Genomic DNA, 26,620 nt, shown 5'->3' on the forward strand with positions numbered 1-26,620 from the left:
TTCATTTTTAGTCAGTTTGGAAGTGTGATTTAAAGAAATTCTCAGTACAACTAACCAATCAAACAAGCCAGCATTATCTGAACTTGCCTAATAGTGCTGCATTTAATTATCTTCTAGGTCTAGAAAAACTTATCCTCATCTTATAAAAATATATTCCATTAAAGTTAAGAATGATTATTTTATAATTTTATGGAAAGCTAAATTTCATGAAAAAAAAAAAACTGTGTAAAACTTGCAATATATGGTACAAATTTTGCATCTATTATTTTCCTTATATTTTTGAAGTCTCCAAAATGACTATATACCAGGGGTGGCTAACAAGTTCGACACAAAGAGCCAAAATTTTAAACTGTGAGAGTCAGAGGGCTACATCATGCAGTGACCTGCCAAAAAAGACAAGCACTCACACAAAAGCATCTAATTTTAACAATAATCTATTAAACACACATTGAATGTTGCCATTTTGAGTGAGGGTAAAAATCCAGCAGTGATGGTGAGGGTGTGGTGCATCTTCCACACTAATAACTCACGGCCAGATGTGACCCAACATGTGACACAATGGGTGTCTCCCCCCCCTCCCCGCTAGCTGGCCCATGCAGTTGTTTCCAAAGGAAGAGAGACGGGATGACACAGCCTGGGGGCAGGACTCCATGCTCGGAGTCCCTCCTCAGAAGCAGCATCACAAAATCCAGAATTGGCAAAGAGCCACAGTATACAAAATAATGATAAGAGGCAAAGAGACTCTTTTGGCCAGAGCCTCATTTTGGCCGGAGCCGCATTTGGCTCGAGAGCCGCATTTTCGCCACCCCTGCTATATACCATTCCTTTATTGGTTACTTATATCTATATAAAATACATTTGAACATATTGTGATTATGGGAAAGTTGCTCTGCTTGTTTATAATTTTGAAATATATAATGCTATGATGCTTTGGCTTAACTTCTGTGTTATCATTTCAGAGGGAGCTCTGTCCTCCCATGACCATTTGCTGCTCCAGGACCTGACTGGTTCAAATATTATGGCATTGTCTAATTGATTTGATCTCAAAAGTTGAAACTGCAGAGTCAAACCAGTCAATTACATGATTTAGAGTCAAGGTAGCATAATATTTCACTCCTTCTTATAGGTAAGAACTACAGTCCTTTGTCAACCTGAAGAAGCTACAGAGGATGAACCTTTTGCCCACACTCCCCTTGATTGATTTCTAAGGTGGTAGAATCTCTAGAAATAATATGAAACAGGAAGGCCAGCAGGAAAGCTGCCAGGGAATGTAAAGACTAGAGGAGAAGATTGTAGCTTCCCTTGGAAATGTTAAGGGTAAAAGAATTAATACCGGGTGTTGGAGGCATTTCTCTTGGACCCAGTAAAGGGAAGACAACGATGTTATTGTCCTCTGTACACTAACAGTTTGTTAAGTTGCAGAAAGAAAATAAATGCGGGAATCACTTCATTGTTGTCCCCCAACTGGAAACAGAGAAAAGGACCCCACTGCTGTTCCTATGTCCAGCCACTCTTGCCCATCCCCGAGTGGTCTGTGGCAATTTTGTGCTAGGCAAGCACAGTAATTATAAAGTAAAGATCCAGGAGCAATCCCTGAGCACCACTGGGCATGGTCTAAAACATATAAAGAGATTTCATTATAGTATCTGATACTATTTGGTAGGATTTTTTACCAAAATCCTAGGAGTTCCAACAGTAATGAGGCTGGAGTAGTAGTATAGCAATTTAGATGCTTGTTTGGCATACAACTGATCCAAGGTTTAATCTCTGGCATTACATATAGTCCCTTGAATACTGTCCGAAGTGACTTCTGAGCTCAGAGTCAGAAATAACCCCCAGCACCATTGGGTTTTGGGGCCTCCCCCCCAAAAGGGGATCCAGCAGTGAAGTGGGGTCCAGTGTTTCTCCACCTTCTTCTAGTGATCCCCTATACTAACATTTGGCCTCTTAGTCTTATATAATGATGCTCCATTTGTGTGAAATTTCTTTTTTTTCTCACTTATATACCGCACACTCACAAATCTTGGAGTTCCCTTAGTGAGCCATATGGTCTCTGACTGAGAACTATACAGTCAACCTCCATCTTCAGGGAAACAAATTCTAGGAGGAATGAAGAAAGCAAAACATATGCAAATATACTGCTTAGGTGGTAAATATGCTACAGAGAAAAATAAGCTAGGAGAAAATGGATGTGGTGTAGATTGGAAGGAATAAGAGAATTTCCCTTCAGGGATCATGGTATATTTCACTAAGAAAGAAACATTTAAACTAAAGTCTGAAGGAAATGGGACAAGAAAATATGCCTGTTTGCAAAGAGCTTTCTAAGTAGTAGAGATTTGAGTCCAGTAAAAGAAAATAAAACCAGGTAAATAAAAAATTGACCATTATCCTTAATCACAATAAATCTCCTAGAACATGCTCTTAGGATGCTTATTGTCAGAAAGTAAACAGTTAATAACTGAATTAATATCTTAAATACTTTATACTTGTAAGATAGTGTCAAAGGATATAGCTGATGATTTGTATTGGAGAGACCTTGTGACCCAGTATCATGACAAATGACCTGTGTCATGGTTGGGCTTTTCAGCTTGAATTTGTCTTGTGCCATGATTTACTATTCATGAGTCTATATAAACATTATTACAGATCCTGGTCTATTTCTGTGTGCATTATCATGCCAATAGTCAGGAGCAACTTCTTCATGAAACCTTGAGTTGCCATTTTCTTACTCAAATTTTGGAGTAGTGAACAGGTTTAGATAATAGAGGAAGTGTCTCCATCTGGAGAAAAATATAAAAGGCTTGCTAAACTTTGTGAGGGATTCAGGTTGATTAAATTTATATTCCTATCCTGGAGAAATCATATAATGGGTATGATGATTGCCTTTAACTCAGTTGAACAGAGTTTGATCCTTGGCACCACACGTGTTTTCCAGAGCACTATTACCAGGAGTAGTCCCTGAGCTCAGAGCCAGAAGTGACCCTTAAGCAACATTGCATGAGTACCTAAACAAACAAACAAACAAACAAACAAACAAACATATAACAGATGCCTTTCCTATAGGGGAATCAACTAGGTGTTACCTAGTTCTTTTTCTTTTTTAAATAAATTTTTTATTATTTTTTATTTTTAATTATGAGAACAAAGATGCAAAGCTATGAAGTAACCAGATTCACATATTAGTCTCTTTGCAAAGTTACCCATTAATTTTGACTTCAAAAACAAAAGAAGATCAATCACAAAACCCTGACTTTTATTCTGACTTTTATTCTTTTTGGAGGACTAGATTAAGAGAAAACTCCTGGTTCACTAGTTCTCTTTATGTGTAATTCTATACCAGTCCTATTCTTTCAGGCTGCTGAGCCACTAATTCCTAAATAATCATTTGTCTGCTCTTTATTCAAAAATTGTGGATTCTGAAAAACTAGCAAACCATCTTAAACAGACTATTGGGCATTATTTTTCATTTTGAAATTTATTGAACTTTAACCTGTCTACAATGGTATTGACATTTATGGAATTGGTATATATAGTTAATTCACCAAAGTGCCTAAGTTCCCTCCACTTATGGACCTACTTATATATAATTTAGTACTTTGTTTATACTCCAATATCCAAGATTTATTATTAGATGATATTGTTTATACTCTTTGTTTCTCTAGACACCACAGATGGGATCATAGTAGCGATGCACGTGGATTTCTGTGAAAAAATTTTATTCCAAAATAATTACAATGTCCTAATAAATTCTTCTGTGCAAACTAAACTTGCTGGTTGAAATATGTGTTGGGGCCTTAGCAATAGTCCAGTGTGTAGGACGTTGATCTGGCACAAAACTGGTCTGACTTCTACCCCCAGTATCACACACATGGTCCCCTGAGTACTGTACTGTCAGGAGTCTCTGAGTGCAGATACAGGAGTAATACCTGAGCACAGTGTTACCTGAGGCAGGGGTATGCCTCCACCCACCTCCAAAAAAACCAAACCAAAACAACCACACCCCTTAAAATGTGAGAAGAAATTATATATCTTCAATACCAAAGCTTTGTATGACAAACCTGTGCACTAATAGTGAAAGTAGTTCCCTGGAAGTAAATTTACATGCAATGTATATTCCTGAAAAATTTAAGCCAAGTGTGTAAGTGATGCTATTTACATAAAAAGATAACACACAAAGAAACTTAAAATCCAAATGATAGTTTAGACAGTGTCTATTGGGGAATACTGATTCTAAACAATTCTCTGAGAATAGAATGTGATATAGTTATTTTTCAGTAATTTGCTATTGTTGTTTTGGGCCACACCTAGTAGTGCTCAGTGGTTATTTCTAGTTCAATGCTCAAATATTACTCCTGCAGGCTTAGAGGTCCATATGGGATGCCTGGGATTGAACCTGGGTCAGTCACATGTAAGGTGAGCACCTTACCTGTTGTACTATGGCTCCGGCCCCACAGAAATTCTTAAACAATTTAATTCTTTCCTTGCAGAAAGTTCATTTTCAGAAACAAAGTTGGATGAAAAAGTAGGTTCAGTTAAGGGTCATTATTTTTTATTTTTCCACATTGATTTAGAAAATGCTCTTGGAATAGTCATTAGGGATACTCATAAATATTTTACTTTTACAATCAGTCTTATTTTCATTGAACCATCAATTTTTTATTTTTCTCAGAAATTTTTTGCCTAAACATGAAAACAATAAACCAGATTGTTATGTACTGGTTGTGAGCTCAAGGAGGCGAAGGCTGATAGTGCGGAAGTTTGAAGGTTATAACCGAAACCTCAAATTAATCCAGTTTTTATGTTTTTGTCATTGCTTTCACTTTTTTTGAGAAATATAAATAGTAAAAAAATATTACCTCATTAATATAATAAAACTAGTTCTACTGGAACTAATCAACCTCTCTCCTGAGTTTAAAGCACCGAGTAGCTGACAGGTCAAAAGTTTGATTATTTTTTTTGTCTGAAATTAGAGCAGACATTCTCATTATATATGACTCTCCATTTTACTTGCTTTTTAAAATAATTTTTATTGTGACCAAAGTGAATTATAATCTTTCACATTAATATTTAAGGTACATCATTACAATGAGTCAGGGCCATTCCCACGGCCAGTGTTGTTCTCCTTTCACCTTTGTTTTCAGCATGCATCCAATATCTTCCTCATTTGCCCCCTGGACTGTAGTGAAACTGGTCCCCTCTGTGTATAGCTTGTTGTAGAATGGGTATCGATTCTGTTGTCGTTGACTTTGGGTTTGGTGTTTGAGTCTGATAATTTCTTATTTCCACTTAATGTTCATATGACTGATTGGTCCAGGTACCCTTTATTCCCCCCCCCCCCAATTCACAAGGCAGAACAAGATGATATGGTTCTGTTGGATAAAAAAGAAAAAAAATTGGGAGATTCCATCTAGAGATTATAAATATCTATTTAAAAGAAGAAAGGAAAAAAGAAGAAAAAACAAAACAATAAAAAAACAAAAACAAAAAAAGCCCAACAAAAAACACAACAACACCAAAAAAGCACTCATCTACTAAAAACAACCACCATTATATAATAACCATGAGAATTAAAAAAAATAAATTTACAAAAAAGGAAGAGCAAGAAAAAGAAAAGAAAAAGAAAAAATAAAAACAATAAAAAGAAAAAAAACGAAGGAGGGCTGGTGTGGCAAGGTTTTTTGCTCTCTGTCTTTCTCTTTCTGTCTCTGTCTCTCTCTGTCTCTCTCTCTGTCTCTGTCTTTCTCTCTCTGTCTCTCTGTCTCTCTCTGTCTCTCTCTCTGTCTCTCTCTGTCTCTCTCTGTCTCTGTCTCTGTCTCTGTCTCTCTCTCTCTCTCTCTCTCTCTCTCTCTCTCTCTCTCTCTCTCTTGGCATAGGTACATAAATATTGGGAAACTTAGAAAGGGAATTCTCTTGGCTCAAGAGATACAGGGTTTCTCTGCTCTTGAACAACTATAGGCTCCATACACCGAGAATGAGCATTGTATGGATCTTTTTAACTTTCTTTTCTTTTTCTTTCTTTCTTTTTCTTTCTTTCTTTCTTTCTTTCTTTCTTTCTTTCTTTCTTTCTTTCTTTCTTTCTTTCTTTCTTTCTTTCTTTCTTTCTTTCTTTCTTTCTTTCTTTCTTTCTTTCTTTCTTTCTTTCTTTCTTTCTTTCTTTCTTTCTTTCTTTCTTTCTTTCTTTCTTTCTTTCTTTCTTTCTTTCTTTCTTTCTTTCTTCTTTCTTTCTTTCTTTCTTTCTTTCTTTCTTTCTTTCTTTCTTTCTTTCTTTCTTTCTTTCTTTCTTTCTTTCTTTCTTTCTTTCTTTCTTTCTTTCTTTCTTTTCCTCCTTCCTTCCTTCCTTCCTTTCTTCCTTCTCCTCCTTCCTTCCTTTCCTTCCTTCCTTCCTTCCTTCCTTCCTTCCTTCCTTCCTTCCTTCCTTCCTTCCTTCCTTCCTTCCTTCCTTCCTTCCTTCCTTCCTTCCTTCCTTCCTTCCTTCCTTCCTTCCTTCCTTCCTTCCTTCCTTCCTTCCTTCCTTCCTTCCTTCCTTCTTTCTTTCTTTCCTTCTTTCCTTCCTTCCTTCCTTCCTTCCTTCCTTCCTTCCTTCCTTCCTTCCTTCCTTCCTTCCTTCCTTCCTTCCTTCCTTCCTTCCTTCCTTCCTTCCTTCCTTCCTTCCTTCCTTCCTTCCTTCCTTCCTTCCTTCCTTCCTTCCTTCCTTCCTTCCTTCCTTCCTTCCGAAAAGTTACTGCTTATGGTTTATGGTACAACACAGGCATTTAACAGGGGTACATAATTTAGAACTAGTAGATGTAATAAAAAATATACAACAAACTGGAAATGTAGTAATTATAGTACCACAGATAAATGAGAATCAGCCTTTTCTTTCAGATAAATCTGAATATTTTTATCACAGGAAAAATTTTAATAAGCAACAACCTTTACTAAGCAGAGATTACTATATTAGAGAAAAACCTTTAATTTTTGTATCAGTTGCATAGTTCTCCAAGTTTTCATGTGAAATATATTAACTGAGTGGTTTTCTTGAATAAACAATGCAGTAGGAATTAATATGGTCATGCGGTAAGTACAGCCTACAAATTTGATTATTTTTAAAAGTTTAATGACTTGTTTAAGATTTATTACTAATACAGAAAAATAAATTACTATGAAAATAGGAAAATTTAGGCTATAAATTCACTTTTGAAGATGTTTTAAAATTTAAGGTAATGGCACACATTCTTATAAATATATTCTAGTAAGAATTTAACAAGAAGTTTTTCTTCATTTCACATACCCCTTCACAATCAACAGTCCTTACTTATGACTCAGTGAACTAAAAAGAGAAATATAAATATAAAGAGAGGTTAAAACTAACTTTAGGAATATTTTTTTTGTCTGGGGCCACATCCATCCATGCTTTGTATTTACTTGTGATTATGTCCTCAGGGACACTCCTGGCTGTGCTTGAGGCACCATATGTGGTACTGGGGTTGGGATTAATATTGCAATATGAAAAGTCTTAACATCCACACTATCTTTCTGGTACAGAAATATAATATATTTTTAAGAATTGGAATATTTGTTTATAAACAACTTGGTTAACACAGTGTGTTATGGATAGACCTCTAACCAAGCAAAAGCTCAGAATGAAGGGGAAGATTGGACTCTTCAGAATAAGAGCCAAATAAGGGCCACATGCTAATCACCTCCCCAAGTACTATGCTCAACCCAGCACCTAGAGGGACATCTAGTTTGTCTGCCCTCCCAATTCAGGTGTGTCATCTGAAAGAGAGCCCTCAGGTCCCCAGTTAAATCAGAACTCTCCAGGCTCCCAGAGGCACAAATCAATAACCTCTTTAAGTAGGCTCAGCTTGAAACCCTTTGGGACATCTGGTATATCTATCCTCCTCCTCTTTCCAAACCACAAAGATGCTAACATGCTTGGGCTAATTCATTCCAATTATATCTAATATTTCTATGCAGAGATGCCCTAACACTTCTTTTTTTCTTTTATTTTGGGGCCAAACTTGGTGACGCTCAGGGGTTACTCCTGGCTATGTGCTCAGAGATTGCTCCTGGCTTGGGGGAGCATATGGGACACCACCGGTGGATCTTACCATGGTCTGGCCTAGGTCAGCACCAAGGCAAATGTCCTACTGCTTGCTTCACTGCTACAACCTCACCCTAACACTTCTTTCTCTTATGCAATATACAGCCTTAAAACTCAGTGACCAATCCACATAATTAGTTGGCATTTTTTTTCTTTCATACTGAGATAACCTTGATTGTTTAGTAAAATAACCTGTAAGGCAATGTATTTGTAGTCACCTTTTCTATAATAAATACAGTAATTCAGTTTCTTAAGTAACTGGGAACCTGAAACTTCATCAAACCCACCCAAAAAGTGCAAAAACAATGGGAAAACTATGGAGGGCAACTGCAACTGGGGATATGGAATAAAACCTAGGCAAATCTCCAAGCCCATCAAAATGCCTGAGTCTTACAGATAAGGACCTAAAATCAACACTACTTGCCTTAGCAACAGAAATCAAGGTTAACTAGTCAGTGAAATGAAGCAATAAATAGATGAACAATTCAACCAACTCAAAAAGAACTAGTTCAGTAGATGAGAGAATCCATACAAGTGGAATTAAAGGAACTAAAGAATATGTTAGCAAAAGTAGAATCATGCAGATGGAGAACTGTATAGACAAACTTGAAGCCAAATAACAAGCCAGTATTCATAAATAAGTCAGAAAAGTAAGGAGTGACAAATTTATGGAAGAAAATTTAAGTTTCTTAATGAACATATAAAAGAAATAATCTCTTAATTATAGGAAGGCCAGAAGAGGAGAAAAAAGTGAAAAAGGGAAGAACAAGTAGTGAAAAAGAAAATAACAGAGAACTTTTCCACTCTCTGGAAAGAGGCCACTGTACAAACACAAGAGGCAAAAAAGAGTTCCACACAAAATAGACACTACCAGAACTACACCAAGACATCTAGTCATTTAAATGGCAAAAAACAAAGAGAGATAGTCTTTTTACAGCAATAAGGGAAAAGAAAAATCTGAAGTATTAAGGAAAGAGCACAAGAATCTAATCAAAGCCACCATTTGAAATGACTCAGGCAAGAAAAGAGTGGAATGACATATTGGAATTACTGAATAAAAGAAAATTTCAACTTAGAATCCACTACACAGCAAACCTCTCATTTATATGGGAGGGAGGGTTAAAAAATTCTCAGACAAAAAAAGAACCTGTAACATTTGCACTAACCAAACCAACTCTAAATAAACTATTCAATGGTCACATATATAAACCAAATACCAATTGTGACACCAACAACCCAATACAATAAAATTTTAAAACAGCCCTTTCAAGTAGCGATCAGATTTTAGGACGTAAGTCTAACTTACAAAAATTTACCAACATAAGAATCATACCAACTATATGACCATAATGCCACAGAGATTGAGATTGATTGTAAAAATAGCATGTGGAGAAATTCTAACACCTGGAAACTAAACAACATGCTGCTCAATTACAGCAGTATTAAAGAGGAAATCAAAGAAAAAATAAAAAGATTCCTTGAGACTAATTATAATAAAGAAACAAATTACCAAAATCTATAGGACACAGAAAAAAACAGTAATTAGGGGGAAACTCATAGCAATCCAGGCCTACATAAGGAAAGAAGAAAAGATAAAATCAACAACCTAAAGGTGGAGCTTAAATATCTGAGAAACACACAACAAAGGAACCCAAACACAAGCAGAAGAAAAGAAATAACCAAAACCAGAGCAGAAATCAATGCTTTAGAAACAAAAGAAAACAATTGTTTTTGAAGACTAATTCTTGTCAGTAAGCAAATTACCTGCTGTTCAGAGGATAGAAAACAGAATTTGTAAAAATTAAGTACATGCACTCAGTCAGGCTTGATTTCTTTATTGTAGTGATACTGAAATTTGGTAGGGAAGGAGGAAATAATCCATTTGGGATCCAATAAAATATAAGTTCTTCACCACAGAAACACACACACACACACACACACACACACACACACACACACACACACTTGAACAATAAAAGTATTTAGATGTACATGTTAAGCTTGTAATTGAGGTATGGCAGGAGAAATCTAAAACTTTGAAGAAAAGACAGAAAAAGATGATTTCAGTACCTTATTCTTAAAATTAAATTATATATGTATGGATAGGTACAGTATATACACACAAAACAAACAATTTAGGCCCAAGATAAAATGCATTGTTCTGCTTATTTCTTGTTTCTGGTTACTCTGGGAATAAACAGTTATAAAAGAGCTGTAAAAGAGCACCAATGATAACAGAGAAAAAGTGTTACAGAAAAATCAACGTGAGCAGTCTAAGTAGTTAGTTAATTTATGGAAGGAATGTGATACCAACAAAATAAATGAACTATTTACGGAGATAGAGAACTGGACACAAGATATGCAAGAATAAAGGTGAAATAACATGGTATTGCAAGAATTTTATTGTAATTGAAAAATAAAATACACATCAAAGTATGGAAGAAAGTAGAAGTGCCAGTAAGAATCATTTATAGGGCTTCCTGTCACATTTGAGAGTGTGTCCTATCCACAAGGTATTAAAGAATTCATGAAGACAGTGATTTAGTTGTGTATTTCAGAGGATTGAGTTCAGTGGCAAGGTTGAGAATTACAGCAACAGACCTATGGATGGGATGATGCACAGGAGAGAGAGATGGGGCTGAATGGAAAATGAAAAATGTGGACAAGTAGAAACAGAGTTTCAGAGGGAGGACTCCCAGGTACCAGTGACTGGAAGTCTTTTAGGAGGTGATTTCAGCAGAAGCAATAACCAATAACTCAGTTTTTGATCATATAAGATTAGGAAATGTCCTTCAGATTAATTAAATGCAGGAGAGTGAAGCCCGGGGGAGCATTATTAATTCAAATATAGTGTGTGTAATTTCACTGATCTGATAATAGCTGAATTCAGGGAAATGGGAAGAACCAGCAAAAGCAAGGAGACTAAAAGTGAGATGGATGAAAAAGAAACTCTATAGTATAAGACACTTATAGAATAAGAGGAAAAGAAGTTCACCAAAACAACAGAAGATCAGAGGAAGGGAAAAAAAAAGGATTGAAGGAGATAGTTTAGAAGTGAGATCAATCCATTGAACTAAAAACAAGGGCCAGTAAATACAAAGTGATTTGTACTGATATATATGTTCATATATTAAACACAAATGTACACACATACCTAAGATCAAATTTTGTGTGTCATCTGAGCATGCATTAAGATATCTCACTCTGATAGTTGAATTTAATAATGAAAAACAGAAAAGCAAGGATTATAACACTTGAAAAAGTGTTCATCAGTATTTCACAATTCATGGAGGAATTGCTGGAGAACAGGAGACTGATGGAAACAACTATAGAGGAGGAAAAGTGCAGAAAAGGTCTGAGGCAATTGCTGGCAAAGCAAACCAGGAATCAAAAGACATAAAGAAAAAATTTTTGAGAGATTCTGAGGGATTCTGAGAGGGGTGTGCTTTAAGGTCTCAGAGCTTGGAGTTTTGTTTGGGTATACTCATGCCCCCCACCTTCTGCTTATGCTCTGCATTGAACAATTTCAGTAGGAGTGGAGGTTAGCATAGTGTTGTTGAGTGTCGGATGTGAAAAGTGGGAGGAACGGATGGTCATTTATGTTCACTGTAGTCTCTTACATTGAGAATGTATTCATCAATGAGTGAGTTAAAAAAAAAAGAGGATATAGTCCTTTGGATTTCGTTAGAAATAAGGAAGTTTTCTGAACCTGCTGAGAGAAGTCAAAAGGAGCGAGGTGATGGAAGGGGACAAGATGAGGTAGACTTTTAGTAGAGAATTGACAAAAAAGGGTCCCAGGCTAGAGAGACAGTACTTGCCTTGCATGTAACTAATTCCTGATTCAAACCCCAGCAACACATGATCTCCCTCTCAGATTCCAGAACCACCAAGTGATTGAGCACAGGCCAGGAGTAAACTTTGAGCAGCACTGAGTGTGGGACCCTCTTCTCCCTCCCAAATGAACAAAACAGCAACCAAAACCAGTCACCGGGCAGGCCAAAGCAGGAACTTGACAGAGGATAACAAATTTCTTCATCACAATTCCATTTAAAAATCTTCTCCACAGCAGTGAGAGGCCATGGAACATGTGGACTCTTAAATGCTATTTCACTGGACTGTGTTGTCTCAGGGTTGGCTATAGTCAGCAGTGCAGAGAAAAGGCAGTGTGGGCAGGCTCGGCCCATTAAACAGCCTCATCCCTGGGGCAGGACTCAGAAGGACATCCAATGACACAGCTGCCCAAAGCCTAGCCTTACTGTGCTGTCCACTGCCACATGACATCTGGGGGTGTGGGCAGAGACCTGTCCCTAAATTCTCCCACCTGCCTGGATCAGTGCAGGATAGGAATTCATGCACAAGGGACAAAAAAAGGGGTGCACCAAGTGGTGGTTCTGCAGAGGCTTTATTTAGGGGAGTGACAATATCCCACTTGGTGTTATAATTACCTTGAAAGATGGCAGCCTGGCCACCTGGCTGTGGACACCCAACTGGCAGATACTGAACTGCAGGTGGGGTAAGGTGATTAGTTATCTTCTGGACTGGGTTATTGTAGAATAACAGCCCTGGATGGGGCTGAATGGTGATGGATGGTGATGGAGGGTGAGAGAGGCCTTCCTCCTCCAGCTCGGACCATGAGTCTTCAACCTCCTCCAGCCAACGGGTCTGAGGGTTCAGGATATCCGTGGGGAAATGGTCCACAGATAGGTTTCAGGAGACATCAGCTTTATTCAAGGCCCTAGCCAGCACATGTGTGGCCTATCATAACCTTTCAAGCCATCTCCATTATTGGCCCTGTCATCTTAATATGTTTCAGCCATCTCCTCTCCTTCTGCTTCTTCCTTGCTCAATCTCTCCTCATCTCCCCATCCATCTCCCTCTCCTCCCCTCAGGTAATCCTATTGATACCTCCCAAAGACCCCTCCCAGAAATGGGCAGGTCTTACTAGCAGGTAAGGTTAAATAGGATGAATGGGGATGGGGTAACACTTATAACAATGTGGGGGGCATGTGAGGGGAAAAAACAAATGTGATTTTATATCACCCAAGAGACAAATGAGTACATAGAGAAATTATGGGAAAGGCTGGTTTTATTTTGTAGCTTTAGTCTCAAATATCTGTTTTCTTTTCTTTCTTTTTTCTTGGAGAGTGGGGACCTAACCTGTTGGCTTCAGGGGTTACTCCTGGCTCTGTGCTCAGAAGTTACTCCTGGCAGGCTGAAGAGACTATTTGGGATGTCAGGGATCAAACCCAAGTAGCTACATGCAAGGCAAATGCCCTACCTGCTTTGCTTTTACTCTGAGCCCAAAGATCTGTAACAAAAAACAATTATAATTGTTGTTAAGGGAACATGGTTATAATAGTGTTCATGTCTATGGCTTTCATATGTAAAAATCTTTTAGTACTGTCCCCATGAGAAACAGCTTACAAAGTAAACTTGCTCATCAATATCACATACCTTATAAGGTATGGAATCAGAGAGTCTGACTCAAGATATTTTAGTTAAAATTATGAAGTTTCTACAGCAAAATCTGGGCATCTAACTATAGGAAACAAAATATAGTTGGTTTTTTTTTTTTTTTTTTTTGTTTTGTTTTTTGGGCCACACCCGTTTGACGCTCAGGGGTTACTCCTGGCTACATGCTCAGAAATTGCCCCTGGCTTGGGGGGACCATATGGGACACCGGGGGATCGAACCACGGTCCGTCCTACGATAGCGCTTGCAAGGCAGGCACCTTACCTCTAGCGCCACCTTCCCGGCCCCATATAGTTGGTTTTTAAACGTGAAAGATGCCCAAATTCTATGTAGTAAAATATGTGTTAAAACCATGTTGAGAGAGACCATTTTCACTCAAAAATTTGCACATTTTTCAAATGAGACTTTTGTAAAGCTGCTTTGCACATAAACACTGTTTAGGAATGAGGTTATTGACCTTTCTGAATGCAGTAGTTTGACTGGAATGACTTACATAACCTATTTAGTATTCAATGGATGGGGTTAGTTGTGAAGTCAAAGATCCCGAATGAATGTAACTTTGTCCTTTTCTCTTAGTGCAAAAGTAATAATGCAAAAAATACATGGTCATTCTTAGCTTGGAGATAAAAACTAGCTGCCAAGATAGAACAATGATACTTAAAATTACTCCATGAGCTGCAAATATACTTCTGAATAAGTACAAGAGATTTAAATTGGTTTCTTTGCTTGCCTTTTGGAATATGACAATGTGAAAATAGTCATTTTCATTTTTCTACCTGATACATATATTTGCCTGCTAAAGAAAGTGGGAATAAAATAGCATCTATTTTCTAGTCTCCAATGACATTCAAAAGGCAATCATCAAGAAGATAGGATCTGCTTATTATATTCTGTTGTGAAGTTCTAGTTATCTCTGATCATGGGAATTTTGCTCATTAAAAGAGAATGAAACTCTTAGGGAACCATGGTATTTTGATCTTTTCTTTCTCACCTTTTTACAAAAAAATCTCACAAATGGAGAATGTGATTGATTTATACTACTATTCATTTCCCTTAGAACTAAAAAGCCTAGACCAGACCAGTAGTGAAATGGCTGAGACTAGCATCTCAGCTATAAGAAAGATTAAAAAAAAAAGGGCAGCAAACCTCAGAACGATCCAGTGTAAGAACACACACACAATATAAGTTATCTGGGAAGCAGTTTCTAGTACCTGGAAGATTGGCTACCTCTATCATGTAGCCATCTACCCCACAGATGTGTTTTATTCTTAGTTATTAAAAGCATTTTTATCATTTATCACACTTATTACAAGTGATTGAGAGGAAGAGGAAAAAACAAGCCTGGCATTCCTTGTAATTTTTGCTTTTTGATAAATGTGTGTGTGTGTGTGTGTGTGTGTGTGTGTCTTTCAACATTATATAAATTTCCATTTTATTACTACTACTGACATTTTACCAGAATGAGCTTAGACCATGCATTCTACTTCAACAGTTTATGCACTGGCAATATCTTCAGTTATGTGTCAAATGATCCTACTTAAGAGTTGCAATATTTCCTATAATTGGTAAAAATAACATATAATCACTGCCTAACTTTCTACTTAACTGGAAGATTCTTGAATAGAAGATTCTTTTTGTTCTTTTCTATAGAAAAGATTTTCTCAAAAAAAATTTTTTTTGGTGAGGAGTGGTAAGCTAATATTTGTATTTGATTTTTGGACCATATAGGATTCTGGGGGATTAAACCCAGGTTGGATGCATGCAAAGCAAGTGTCCTACCCACTGTACTATTGCTCTGGTTCTCATGGTAAGGTAATATTTTAATTATAAACTTGTCCAAGAACAATTTAAGAAATAAAAGCATATAAAATGTCATTTTTAAAGCCATAATGGGTGTTTTCACAAATTTTGATTTTTTTCTCAATCAGATTAATTCAAAATTGTATTAACTTTAAAATAAAAAATAAAATAAAACAAAAAATAAAAAATAAAAAAATTAGGCACTAAGATATACAGTTCTGTTAATGCTAGTGTTTCATACTTACAACATTCTAACCATAGGCTCCATCAGAGTGTTTACATCTCAATAGCCTCCTAACCCTTATCCCATCTCCTTGTCATAGTAAACTCAGTTTAGTAGACCAGTTCTCAGGTTCTATTTACCTTTGGCAATTTATGTTGCCAGTTATTCTCTTATTATCTCTTTATATCTGACATAGAAAAGAAATTATGTAAAACAGAAACTGAAAATTATTTTTTCATGAAATTTATTGTCTCTTAAAATTGTGTGAACATCTAGTCAGAAATTTTATCTATATCATGTCCTATTGGATATTGTTTTTGTTTTGGGCTACACCCAAAACAGTGCTCAGGGATTACTTCTGACTGCACTCTGAAATTACTCCTGGCAGGCTTAGGTGACCATAGGGGATATCTGGGATTGAACATAGGTCAGCTGCATGCAAGGCAAATGCCCTACTTGCCCTGCTATCACTCCAGCCCTCCCTATTGGATTAAAATAAATAAAAATGTAGGTGCTCTTTTTAATGATTTCTGTGCATGATATCAACTACTTAGCTATTGTTAATAGACATTGGAATCTTTCGGCTTTGTTTTTAATGACTTTATCCATTCTACATCCATTCTATCTTTCATGCTAACAGCTATATCTATTTTAGTTTATATTTTTGACTTAAAAATTGATTGTGTTTCTACATTGCTAAAATATGGAAAAAACTATGAATTGAAAATCAGGGCAAAAGGAAATAAATTAGTGTAATTTCAATATTTTAGATTAGTCAATATTTACATATATTAAATATATAATAATGACAGAATGCAACTATATCCCAAAGAAATGGAAAACTATCAAGTAAAAATGCAAACAGTGAGACACAGAGAAAGCACAGACACTATAAGTTAGCAAATATTTGAAATAGAGAGAAAATAATGAGCTTATTATAAAGTATATGAAAAATTAAGATTTAGGAAATAAATGTAGATAGGCCAAATGCCAATATCACAGGGAAGAGATAATAAAACTTTGTTAGAAAAATTAATCAGTAAGTTTCCTATAAAAGTATCCATAAAACAATGAAGAGATGAAAAAGATTCCTCTAAAGTTGAAACTAAAAAGAGGAATATTTACATCAAATAGAATATAACTTTGTCTCTGTGTTAAGGAGTTAAAACAATACAGTTAGAACTGCTAAGATTTCCAGAATTTGAGACATTTAAGAATTTGGAGTGAAAGGTAGAGAAAATAAGTAAGGTATTAGTATGAGCGGCTTTTTTCCCTCAAGGTATTTATTAATTTAGGAGAGGAATATACTGAGTGGTTAAATAGCTAGAAGGATTTAGTGGCAACCTTATTGGTACTCAGGAGATAGAAATGGGAGTTCAGAGCTCTTCAGAAAGACACTTCAGGCTTTCAGCTGATCATGGAATATAACCTAAGTATAAGGATAAACTCAAAACAGATTAATGCTAAAGAATCAGCCTGAAGCAAATTCAATCTGACTGGATTAAGGGAAACTGTTAAATAGCCCTTTTCTGGACTAAGAACATCAATATAATATCTGCAGATTTTCATAGAAGCTGACATTCAATAGGATAAGGGATACCAAATAACAGAAACAAGAGGAGGAAAATCTCCATAATATGAAAATTCTTAAGTAATACAGATACCTAGAAATGTCTGATATTAATATTAAAACAGATTAAAACATGGAGTAGCATTCTAGGAAACTGGAATATAAAAGAATCAAGTGAAAATTCCAAGATTACAAATAGGTCAACTGACATTAGGCTTTCAATACATAGATTTAAAAGCAGTTTAGAAGCAGTTCATAACATGAAGATGAAGGGAATAAAACTATCCAGATTGTAATAAAAAGAAGAAAATGGTAGAAAAATCAAGAAAAGTAAGCCTTGAAGCATGATTAAAACATTGATCATACCTGAGGGGCCGGAGTGATAGCATAGAGGTAAGGCCTTTCATGCAGAAGGTCATTGGTTCGAATCCCGGCATTCTATATGGTCCCCTGAGCCTGCCCAGAGTGATTTCTGAGCATGGAGCCAGGAGTAACCCCTGAGTGCTGCTGGATGTGACCCAAAAACCAAAGACAAACCAAAACAAAATAAAACATTGATAATACTTGAAATTGGAATGTACTACATATGGGTGGGTGGGTGGGGGGAATGGAGCAGAAGCAATATTTGAAAGCATGGTGACCATTTTTTTCAGACAAAAGACATTGAGCCACATATTTTTAACAGTATAAGTACTGGGGTGTATAAAAGCAAAACTAACCTAAATGTAGGTATATGATAAAATTATTAAAGTAGAAGGACCAAGATAAAATCCTAAGTAAGCAAATAATAATAAGATATAATGGTTTCTAAGCATCGTAAATCTGTTAGCTAATATGAAAAGTAGTTCAGATAGGAGTCCAAATCTTCCATTGTGACAATAGCCAGATTAACTTTTATTCATGGATAAAGCTCCAGGTCACGACAGTTTGAGGAAATTATAAATAACCTCCCAAAGTCATCCTCTGCTTTTCCTACTCTGAAGAAGCCCATTTTATTTCTTCAATCTATGTCCCTCTTTTCCTCTCTCCCCTCTTATTTCTACAATTTCTTTAAGTAGAAACTATTTGCTTCAGTAAAGAAAGAAAAATTTTTAGCAAGATCTCACAGAGACAAAATAACTAGAAATGTTGAATTATCACCAATAAATTGGTGAAAATAATTATAAACCTTGAATTATATATTGACAAAACAGTTTTGACTTCATTCATAGCATATGTATAAAATAACAAAACAAGCAGACATTTTTAACATTCTTCAGGAATATGAAATGAGAACCTAGGCAGAATCAAGAAAATGACCAAAACAAAAGTAACAAAGGTTCAATATGTAAGAAGTACAAGGTGATTAGAACACTTACAGTGTTGAAATTTTCCAAAGTTACAAAGGAAATGGAGGTGTGTGTGTGTGTGTGTGTGTGTATGTGTGTGTGTGTGTGTGTTTGTGTGTGTGTGTGAGACAATGGGAATAAATAAAATAAACCTGAGCTAAAGTTTCTAAGGATCCCAGGACAGACCCGGGTTTGATCCTTGACATCGCATATGGTTCCCTTAGCCTTCTAGAAGCGATTTCTGAATACAGATCCAGGAGTAACTCCTGAGTTGCTTTGGTGTGGCCCCCAAACAAAACAAACAAAACAAAACAAACAAAAAAGCGGTATAAGTAAGTTGTATTTAACACCATATGTCAAAGCAAACTGTAATAATTAAAAGGATTTAAAATAACCCAAAAGGGGATAAATGAATAGACAATTCTTTTTTTTTTTTTTTTTTTTTTGGTTTTGGGTCACAGCCAGCAGTGCTCAGGGGTTACTTCTGGCTCTATGCTCAGAAATTGCTCCTGGCTGGCACAGGGGACCATGTGGGATACTGGGATTCAAACCACAGTCCTTCTGCACGTAAGGCAAACACACTATCTCCATGCTATCTCTCTGGCCCTAACAATTCTTAATCTAAAAGAAGGTAAGAATAGAGAAAAAAAAATATTAGCAATTTAATTTCTTTAAATGGTTAGGTCAATTATAAGAGAGTATGTTTAAAGTCAGTATCTGAGTTGCATTAAAAGTAAATAGAACCTTCTAATTTGGACAAGTATTAACTGGGTAAAAAGTGATTTTACATGCTTCTTACGAGAAATGCATTTTTAAATCTTAAGTTTCATAGTAGTAGGATAGAGCAATAGCACAGCAGGTAGGGTGTTTGCCTTGTATGTGGCTGACCAGGGTTTGACCCCCTGCATTCCACATGGCGTCCCCAACCCTGTTGGTAGTAATATCTGAGTACATAGCCAGTAGTAACCCTGAGCACCGGTGAATATGGCCCAAAAGCCAAAAGCCAAAAAAAAAAAAAAAAAAAAAGACATGTTGTACTAAAATTTTGAAGCAAATTAGAGGGTAAAATAGCAGTCATTTTTAAAGCAGCATAAAGATAAATATTTATGTATAATAAGTCAACACAGGTAGAAAAATGTGATTACATAAAAACGCGGTTAGATGTAGAATAAAAATACAATATTTGAAAGACACCAGCATGAAAAAGATTAAACGCGAGTCAGTTCAGTGGTTATTAAGCGTGGTTCTATGTTAAATTTGATTCATGGCACCATATGGTTCTTCCCAGTACGACTGGGGTGATTGGGATAATTCCTGGCACCTCAGCCTGAACAGACTGGGCCCTTGTATTGAACCACTGACCCTGAAGATATAAAATTTCCCATGAGGCTCCTGGGCTTCCTGAACACTGTTTGGGAACACACCACTATTTATCCCCTTTGAAGTTTAATAGAATCTTTTAAGAGCATCTTTACTTAAATACTTAAATAGGAGAGGGAAATCTATCTAATTTAAGGAAGACAGAAAGAGAAACCTAATAGAATTAGCAAATCCAAATCTTTGTTTTTGAATCATATCTGGCAGATTTTAGGACACAAAGTCGATTACTTATGAGGTGCCAGGGGTCAAATTGGGTCCGACCATATACATAAGGTAAACACTCTTCCCCTTAGATTGGTGTTGTGTGCTGTCTCCATCCCCAATCTATTTTATCTGATTATATTCCAGGAATGCAATGGCAATTCAATACCTGGAAATCTATCAAGAAAACAAAATCTATGAATTAAAGGAGGAAATTGATCATACAACTAGATACTCATAAGGTTTTAAGAATTGGTAGAAGAAAACAAGTTAGACCACACTAAAAAATAAACTCCAGCTGGACTAAGGATCTAAATATAAAGCCATGATATCAAATAAAGTAACAAATATTAAAACACTAGAAGAAACGTCAGGAGAATATATATTTTAAATCTCTGAAGGCCTTTAGTAGAATTTAATCTTTTCTCTCAACTGTCTCCTCTTTGCCTACAGCTCAGAATTGTGGAAGAGCATATGCAATCTTTGCCCCCAGTGTTTTCTTTTTGTTTGTTTGTTTGTTTTTGAGCCACACCCATTTGATGCTCAGGGGTTACTCCTGGCTATGCACTCAGAAATCGCTCCTGGCTTGGGGGGACCATATGGGACGCCGGGGGATAGAACTGTGGTCCGTCCTATGCTAGCTCTTGCAAGGCAGACACCTTACCTCTAGCGCCACCTTCCCCCCTCCCCACAGTGTTTTCTTAACTTGTCTCCCTATTTGTCATCGTGAGCAATATCTATTCTAAATGTTTGTTTTACTCATCTTGATGCATCCTGCCAAGTATGTAGTAACTGCAAAACAAACACTGGTTAAATGACACCTATTTAATGACTAGCTGTCTAATCCCTCTTCCTTCTAGAGAGAATCTAGGAGACAGATTCTTCTTGGGCAGTGAAAGAGCATAAGGTTTGGAGTCAGACTGACCAGGGATGATTTCAGTTTGTGAGCTATGCAGTGTACTTCCTTTTAGATTGTTTTTAATAAGGTGGCTTAGACATTAGTGGGCTGTAATTATTGCCCAGAAACAACCCTGGCAACTAATACTATTAATCTTCTTTTTTTTGGGGGTGTGTGTGTCACACCCAGCAGTGCTCAGGGTTTACTCCTGGCTTTATGCTCAGCAATTGCTCCTGGCAGGCTCAGGGGACTATATAGGATGCTGGGATTCGAACCACTGTCCTTCTGCATGCAAGGCAAATTCCTTACCTCCATCTATCTCTCCGGTCTCTAATACTATTAATCTTGGATAATCTAGGATATGGAATTCTGTATAACAATGAGGATAAAAAAATGAGAGGACCCCAGCATCTTTTTCACCAATGCAATAGTATATTGGGGTAAAACTAGAGAGAATTTGGGGTCGGAGAGATAGCATGGAGGTAAGGCGTTCGCTTTGTATACAGAATGTCGACAGTTCAAATCCCGGTACCCTATATGGTCCCGCGAGCCTGCCAGGAGCGATTTCTGAGTGTAGAACCAGGAGTAACCCCTGAGTGCTGCCGGGTGTGATCCAAAAACCAAAACAAAACAAAACAAAAAAACTAGAGAGAATTTGAGAAGCTTTGCTTACTTTGCATTTTTGCACCTTTTTGCTAACTGCATCTTCTATGTTGACATTCTTGGTGTTCCTCATTCCAAACTGCTTTAGAATTCCTTGGCCCTGCCACAGACCAATTAAATTGAATATACTCTATGAATTCTTGTGCATAACAGACTGAAAATTACTAGTTCTTCTCTTGTTTCTAGTAGGAAGTTGCAAAATTTCAATTTTGCAGAAATTATTGCAGACATTTCAATTATTTCAGAAATAATAAGCATTATTATTTTTAAGAATATTAATCATTTAAAATAATTATTTAAATAAAAATAGAGCTAAGCTCTAATTCTAAGGGAGGTAGTAACAGATAACAGTAAGATCAGGGAGTGATTGAAAATAGAGTGGTAATCCTGCCACTAGCTGGAAAGGGAACCAGCAAGCCATGGAACATTTTTGTCTCCCGAACCAATCAAATAAGGTCACTGGGATCTTTCGTCTATTTCAAATTGTAACATGGTTTAAAATGGAAAACAGTCAGGTCTTTAACATTTTTTAAATTACAAAAATAAAGTTTTTATTTTTTACTGTACCCTTCATAATCAAGGGAAGTCCTTGCTGTGCTATATAGCTGTGGACCTTATTCCAATTATCTCAGGTTTTTGAACCAGTTTCTTTGTTTTCAAGATGAAACTACCTGTTTTGTAGATGATGCATTTTCCAGTTTCTTGAAACTGTTGGACCACAGGCACAAAACTCCTGGAGTTTTTATTAACTGATCATCTGCAGATAGCTGTATATACAGATTCTAGTGTCTCAATGTTACAAAGTCAAAAACCACTGAGATAAGCTGTGAGGAAAAACTATCTTTATTATTAGATGGCTATTATTGATCTGCCCTTTTGTTATTGATATTATTTTCTTCATAGAAAGCTGAAGATAGAATTTCAAGTTCAATTTGATATCAAGTCATCACCATAGTCACAGTGGCAGATAGTAATCATGCATATGGCTATAAGTAGGGAAACTATTTTTACTTGATAAACTCTAAAGCTTTACAACATATCTCAAAGACTGCTTCTGAACAGGCTGATAAGGGGACAGACACAACTGATTTACTACCTGGAGTTGTCACTCTAACTATGTTACCTGGGCCTTTACACACCAGTAAGTATGCCAGTATAGATAAGAGAAGAAAGTGTATAATCAATCTGAGTTAAGTTGAAATTCTCTGGTGTTGTCTTAATAGGAAGTGTGACAGAGGGTCTCCTTGAAATGCTGGCCACTGAATAAGTTCTGCCACCATCTTCTGTCCCAGCTTCTTGTATTAATAGCATTTTGTAGATTTTTTTTTTATGGGGGATGGATGGTTGGCATCACACCTGGCTCTGTGCTCAGGACTTACTTCTCTCTCTGTGCTTAGTGATCACAAATTGCTCAGAGGAACAAATTTAAGGTGCTGGGGATTGAACCTGGAGTGATCTTATGAAAGACAAGTATCTTAACCCCTATATTTTCTTTCTGGTCAAGCACCATGGAGACTTTTTACCTCAGAAGCTCTATATTCACTCTTGGGCACAGAGTATAGTGAGGAGAAGGAAAGAAACGTGGAAGAGGAGAAACATACATTTTAAAGGATGGGAGCCAGAGACCAAGCAGTTTTAGCTACACTGGTAGTGCTAAAAAAGGATAGAACTAAATAACCTAGCTAAAGACAACAATAGAATCAAGATTAGACTCAATTAGACTATAACAATCTAAACTTAAAATGGGCTTGTTATACTGGCAGGCTGGGGGCAGAGGGGTGGTAGGGATATACTTGGGAACATTGGTGAAGGAAGGTTGACACTGGTGGTGGGAATGGCCCAGATTCATTTTCTGAAACCCAGCTATTAAACCTTTGTAAATCACAAAGTTTTCAATAAAATTAAAATAAAAAAGAAGCTCCATATTAACTTTAATGTGGATGCAGGTAAAGTTTTATTTGACATAGGCTCAGTGATGATACATGTTTATTTACTTGAGAAACTTGAGAATTAGTGTGGTAAATCTGAAAGTAAGAGACTTGGTAAACATTTGTAAATTAGAGACTTGGTAAAATGCAGTGGTGACTATGGCAGTTAATCCTGATGTTGAGCCTATTGGTGTATACGTTCAGAAAACAAAATTGGCATTATTTGCCAAATGGCACTTACATATTTTTCTTTCCTAAAGCAAACATGATTTCTTTATAATCAATCCATAAAGGAAAGAGTGGGTTGAGATTGATTTGTCTGGTTTCATTGAGAGCAAGTCTCCTTGGAAGGCATGAACTGTTATTTGAATGAGACCTTGAATGAGCATCCCACACTTACCTACTGAGATGGTCCACACAGCAATGATTTTGAGAAATGCCTTAGTTCTGGAGTTGAATCGACTGTGGTGGATGGGATTCTGGATGGCCACATAACGGTCCAGGGAGATTGCACAGAGGTGCATGATGGAGGCCGTGGAAAAGAGCACATCCAGGTAGATCCAGACAGCACACAACTTACTGGGAAAGGGCCAGCGGTAGCCTAGGGCACAGGAAAATTGGCATGAATAAAAAGCCTATACCCCTCAAAATGTGCACTTGACCCTGCTTTCTAACATGGGGAAATGCATAGGTAGCATTCCTGTCTCCAACTAGGGGAAATGCATAGGTGGCAGCAAAAGGGCAATACAGATATTTTTGGCATCTCAAGGAAGTCTGATAGTAATTGTACTTTAGGATGATAAGATTGCAAAAGCAAGTGGACACTAGTATGAAAATATCTTGTGGCTGCAATTATGGCAGTGTGTTGTGATAAATTATATCTTTCTACCTGTCTTTTTTTCTTTTCCTCAAATAACTTGGGTCAGAGTTAGGATGTATGTTCGAGGATTCTTCTCCAGAAGTGCCACTCATTATACATAATTATCATTCTCTCATTCATTCTTCCCTCATCTTTTACAGACTGTGGGTTCCTTGCAGTAAGGCCCATCTCTTAGTCATTATTTTAACTGCTTTGTCTCCCACTGAGATGGCATTTGTAATCTCCAATTTCAATCTCTCAATTCATTTATATGAATGAAGAATTGAAAATCAAAAACAAAATGCATTTATTTTAATGAGAAAATATTATTTGATTTAAGCTCAGATTTGGGAGTGGTGATGTGGGGAAGGTGTAGGACATGTAAACAATGATGAAATGATGAAGAACAACATGTTCTTTTAAGGGGGAGGAGGATTTTGGGGCACACAGCCATTGATGGTTAGGTGTTACTCCTGCTTCTGTGCCTCAGAATCACTCCTGGTGGTGCTTGAGGGACCTCATGGAATGCTGGGGATCAAACAAGAGTTATCCACTTGCAAGGCAGGTGCCCATCCAAGTATGATCTCTCTGGTCCCAGAACTGCACATTTCTGCCCACATTTCTGCTCCAGGGTCATGATCCCAGGCCTTAGCATCAGTTAGTGGATGCTTTTTTAAAATGAGCTGCTGGTCTCCATCTCTGGAGGTTCTGAATCTCTATCTGCTGTGGGTTGGAGGAATTGCTATTTGCAACATCCCAAATGTGTTTCAGGGACCAAACTTTGGGAACCTATTTTAGGCAGGGTTCTTTTCTGTTTATTACGTGCACACTAAAATTGACTGGGCAGCTGTGCTCTGGGTGCTGATACCCTGGTTGGCAGAGGTGGTGAACTCCCCAGTGCCAGTATGTGGACGCTGCAGATAATTTATTATGTTGAGAGCACTGCAAGTGTTTCACTGATTTCTTTTTTTTGGGGGGGGTGGGATTTAGAATATGCCATAGCGACTATCAACCAAGTGTCCTGTTTGCTTGTAGAAGGAGAAAAAGCAAATGCTTCTAGAACGCTTTTGACTACAGCAATAGGCAACACTGGTATAGCTGTATGCGTGTGAGAAAAATGCTAAGTATCATCTTTCCTCCAGTGTTCAAAACCCACAAAGATGAACAATCTGACAATCTGTAGGTCGAAATGTATTTTCATTAACAAAGTGTCAGCAAGGCTTAAAATGGGCATAAAAAGGGGTGCCGGAGTCACATATAATTTAGCATTTTTCACTTTGATTATTTTCCAAGAGCTGGAGGTGTGTGTGTGTGTGTGTGTGTGTGTGTGTGTGTGTGTGTGTGTGTGTGTGTGTGTGTGTGTGTAAGAGATGTTTGTCTTTTTAGTTTTGCCTTCAAGGAGGCAGTGGTGGTGGTCTGGAGTTCCGGCTTTCATGACGTGGATAAAGGGGTGGGGGATGGGGGTCCTTCCTAGTTCAGGAGATCCAGCTTCTGGCTGAATTCGTTATATGGGGAATGGCCGCCAGGCGGCGCAATTGCATACAGAGAGGTGGTCGTTGGTCTCAGCTTCCAAGGGAAGTTGCCTGCCTCCACCCTTGCTCAGGGTCACCCTTGCAGCCCTCTGGGCTTTGGGTCCACGTGGAAGTCTCTCTGTCTCTCTCTGTCTCTGTCTCCCTCTGTCTCCCTCTGTCTCCCTCTGTCTCTCTGTCTCTCTGTCTCCCTCTGTCTCCCTCTGTCTCTCTGTCTCTGTCTCTCTCTCTCTCTGTCTCTCTTTCTCTCTCTCTCTCTCTCTCTCTCTCTCTCTCTCTCTCTCTCTCTCTCTCTCTCTCTCACATACACACACACATCACACAAACCTATGGTAGTATGTTTGGGAAGTGACAGTGATTCTAATGAAATCCTGTTGCAGTATTTGACTAGTTAAGTAGGGCTTGCAATGATCATTTCCTACCCTGGGCATAGGGTGCCCCTGTCCCCATTGCTTGTTCCTTCCTCCGCCTTCACACTCTTTAAGGTTGGATTCTAATTTTTTTTTTTAAGTCATTAATCCTCAAGACTGGGGTCAGAAAAAAAAAATCCCCTATTCATCTCCTGCAACCTGTTTCTAGCTTGGTGTCTACTGTGCTATGCAGGTAACAGCAGTCTCAATATTCTTGTACAAAGAAGGAATCTGTGATACTCGTAATTTGAAAATAATATTACATTCTACTTC

The 26,620-nt window shown here is 37.3% G+C and overlaps 1 protein-coding gene across 2 annotated transcripts in view; it reads right to left on the bottom strand.

The window, feature by feature from the left end:
- HTR2A (5-hydroxytryptamine receptor 2A) overlaps positions 1-26,620 on the bottom strand; it is a 68,037-nt gene that overhangs the window by 39,121 nt on the left and 2,296 nt on the right. For both annotated transcript variants that reach the window (XM_049778799.1, XM_049778798.1), the window contains exon 2: positions 23,950-24,150. In XM_049778799.1, coding sequence (XP_049634756.1) covers positions 23,950-24,073 — 124 coding nt within the window. In that variant the 5' untranslated portion in view covers positions 24,074-24,150. The remainder of the gene's footprint in view (positions 1-23,949; positions 24,151-26,620) is intronic.

Source organism: Suncus etruscus, chromosome 8 (genome assembly GCF_024139225.1).
Source record: "Suncus etruscus isolate mSunEtr1 chromosome 8, mSunEtr1.pri.cur, whole genome shotgun sequence".
NCBI classification, from domain to species: domain Eukaryota; kingdom Metazoa; phylum Chordata; class Mammalia; order Eulipotyphla; family Soricidae; genus Suncus; species Suncus etruscus.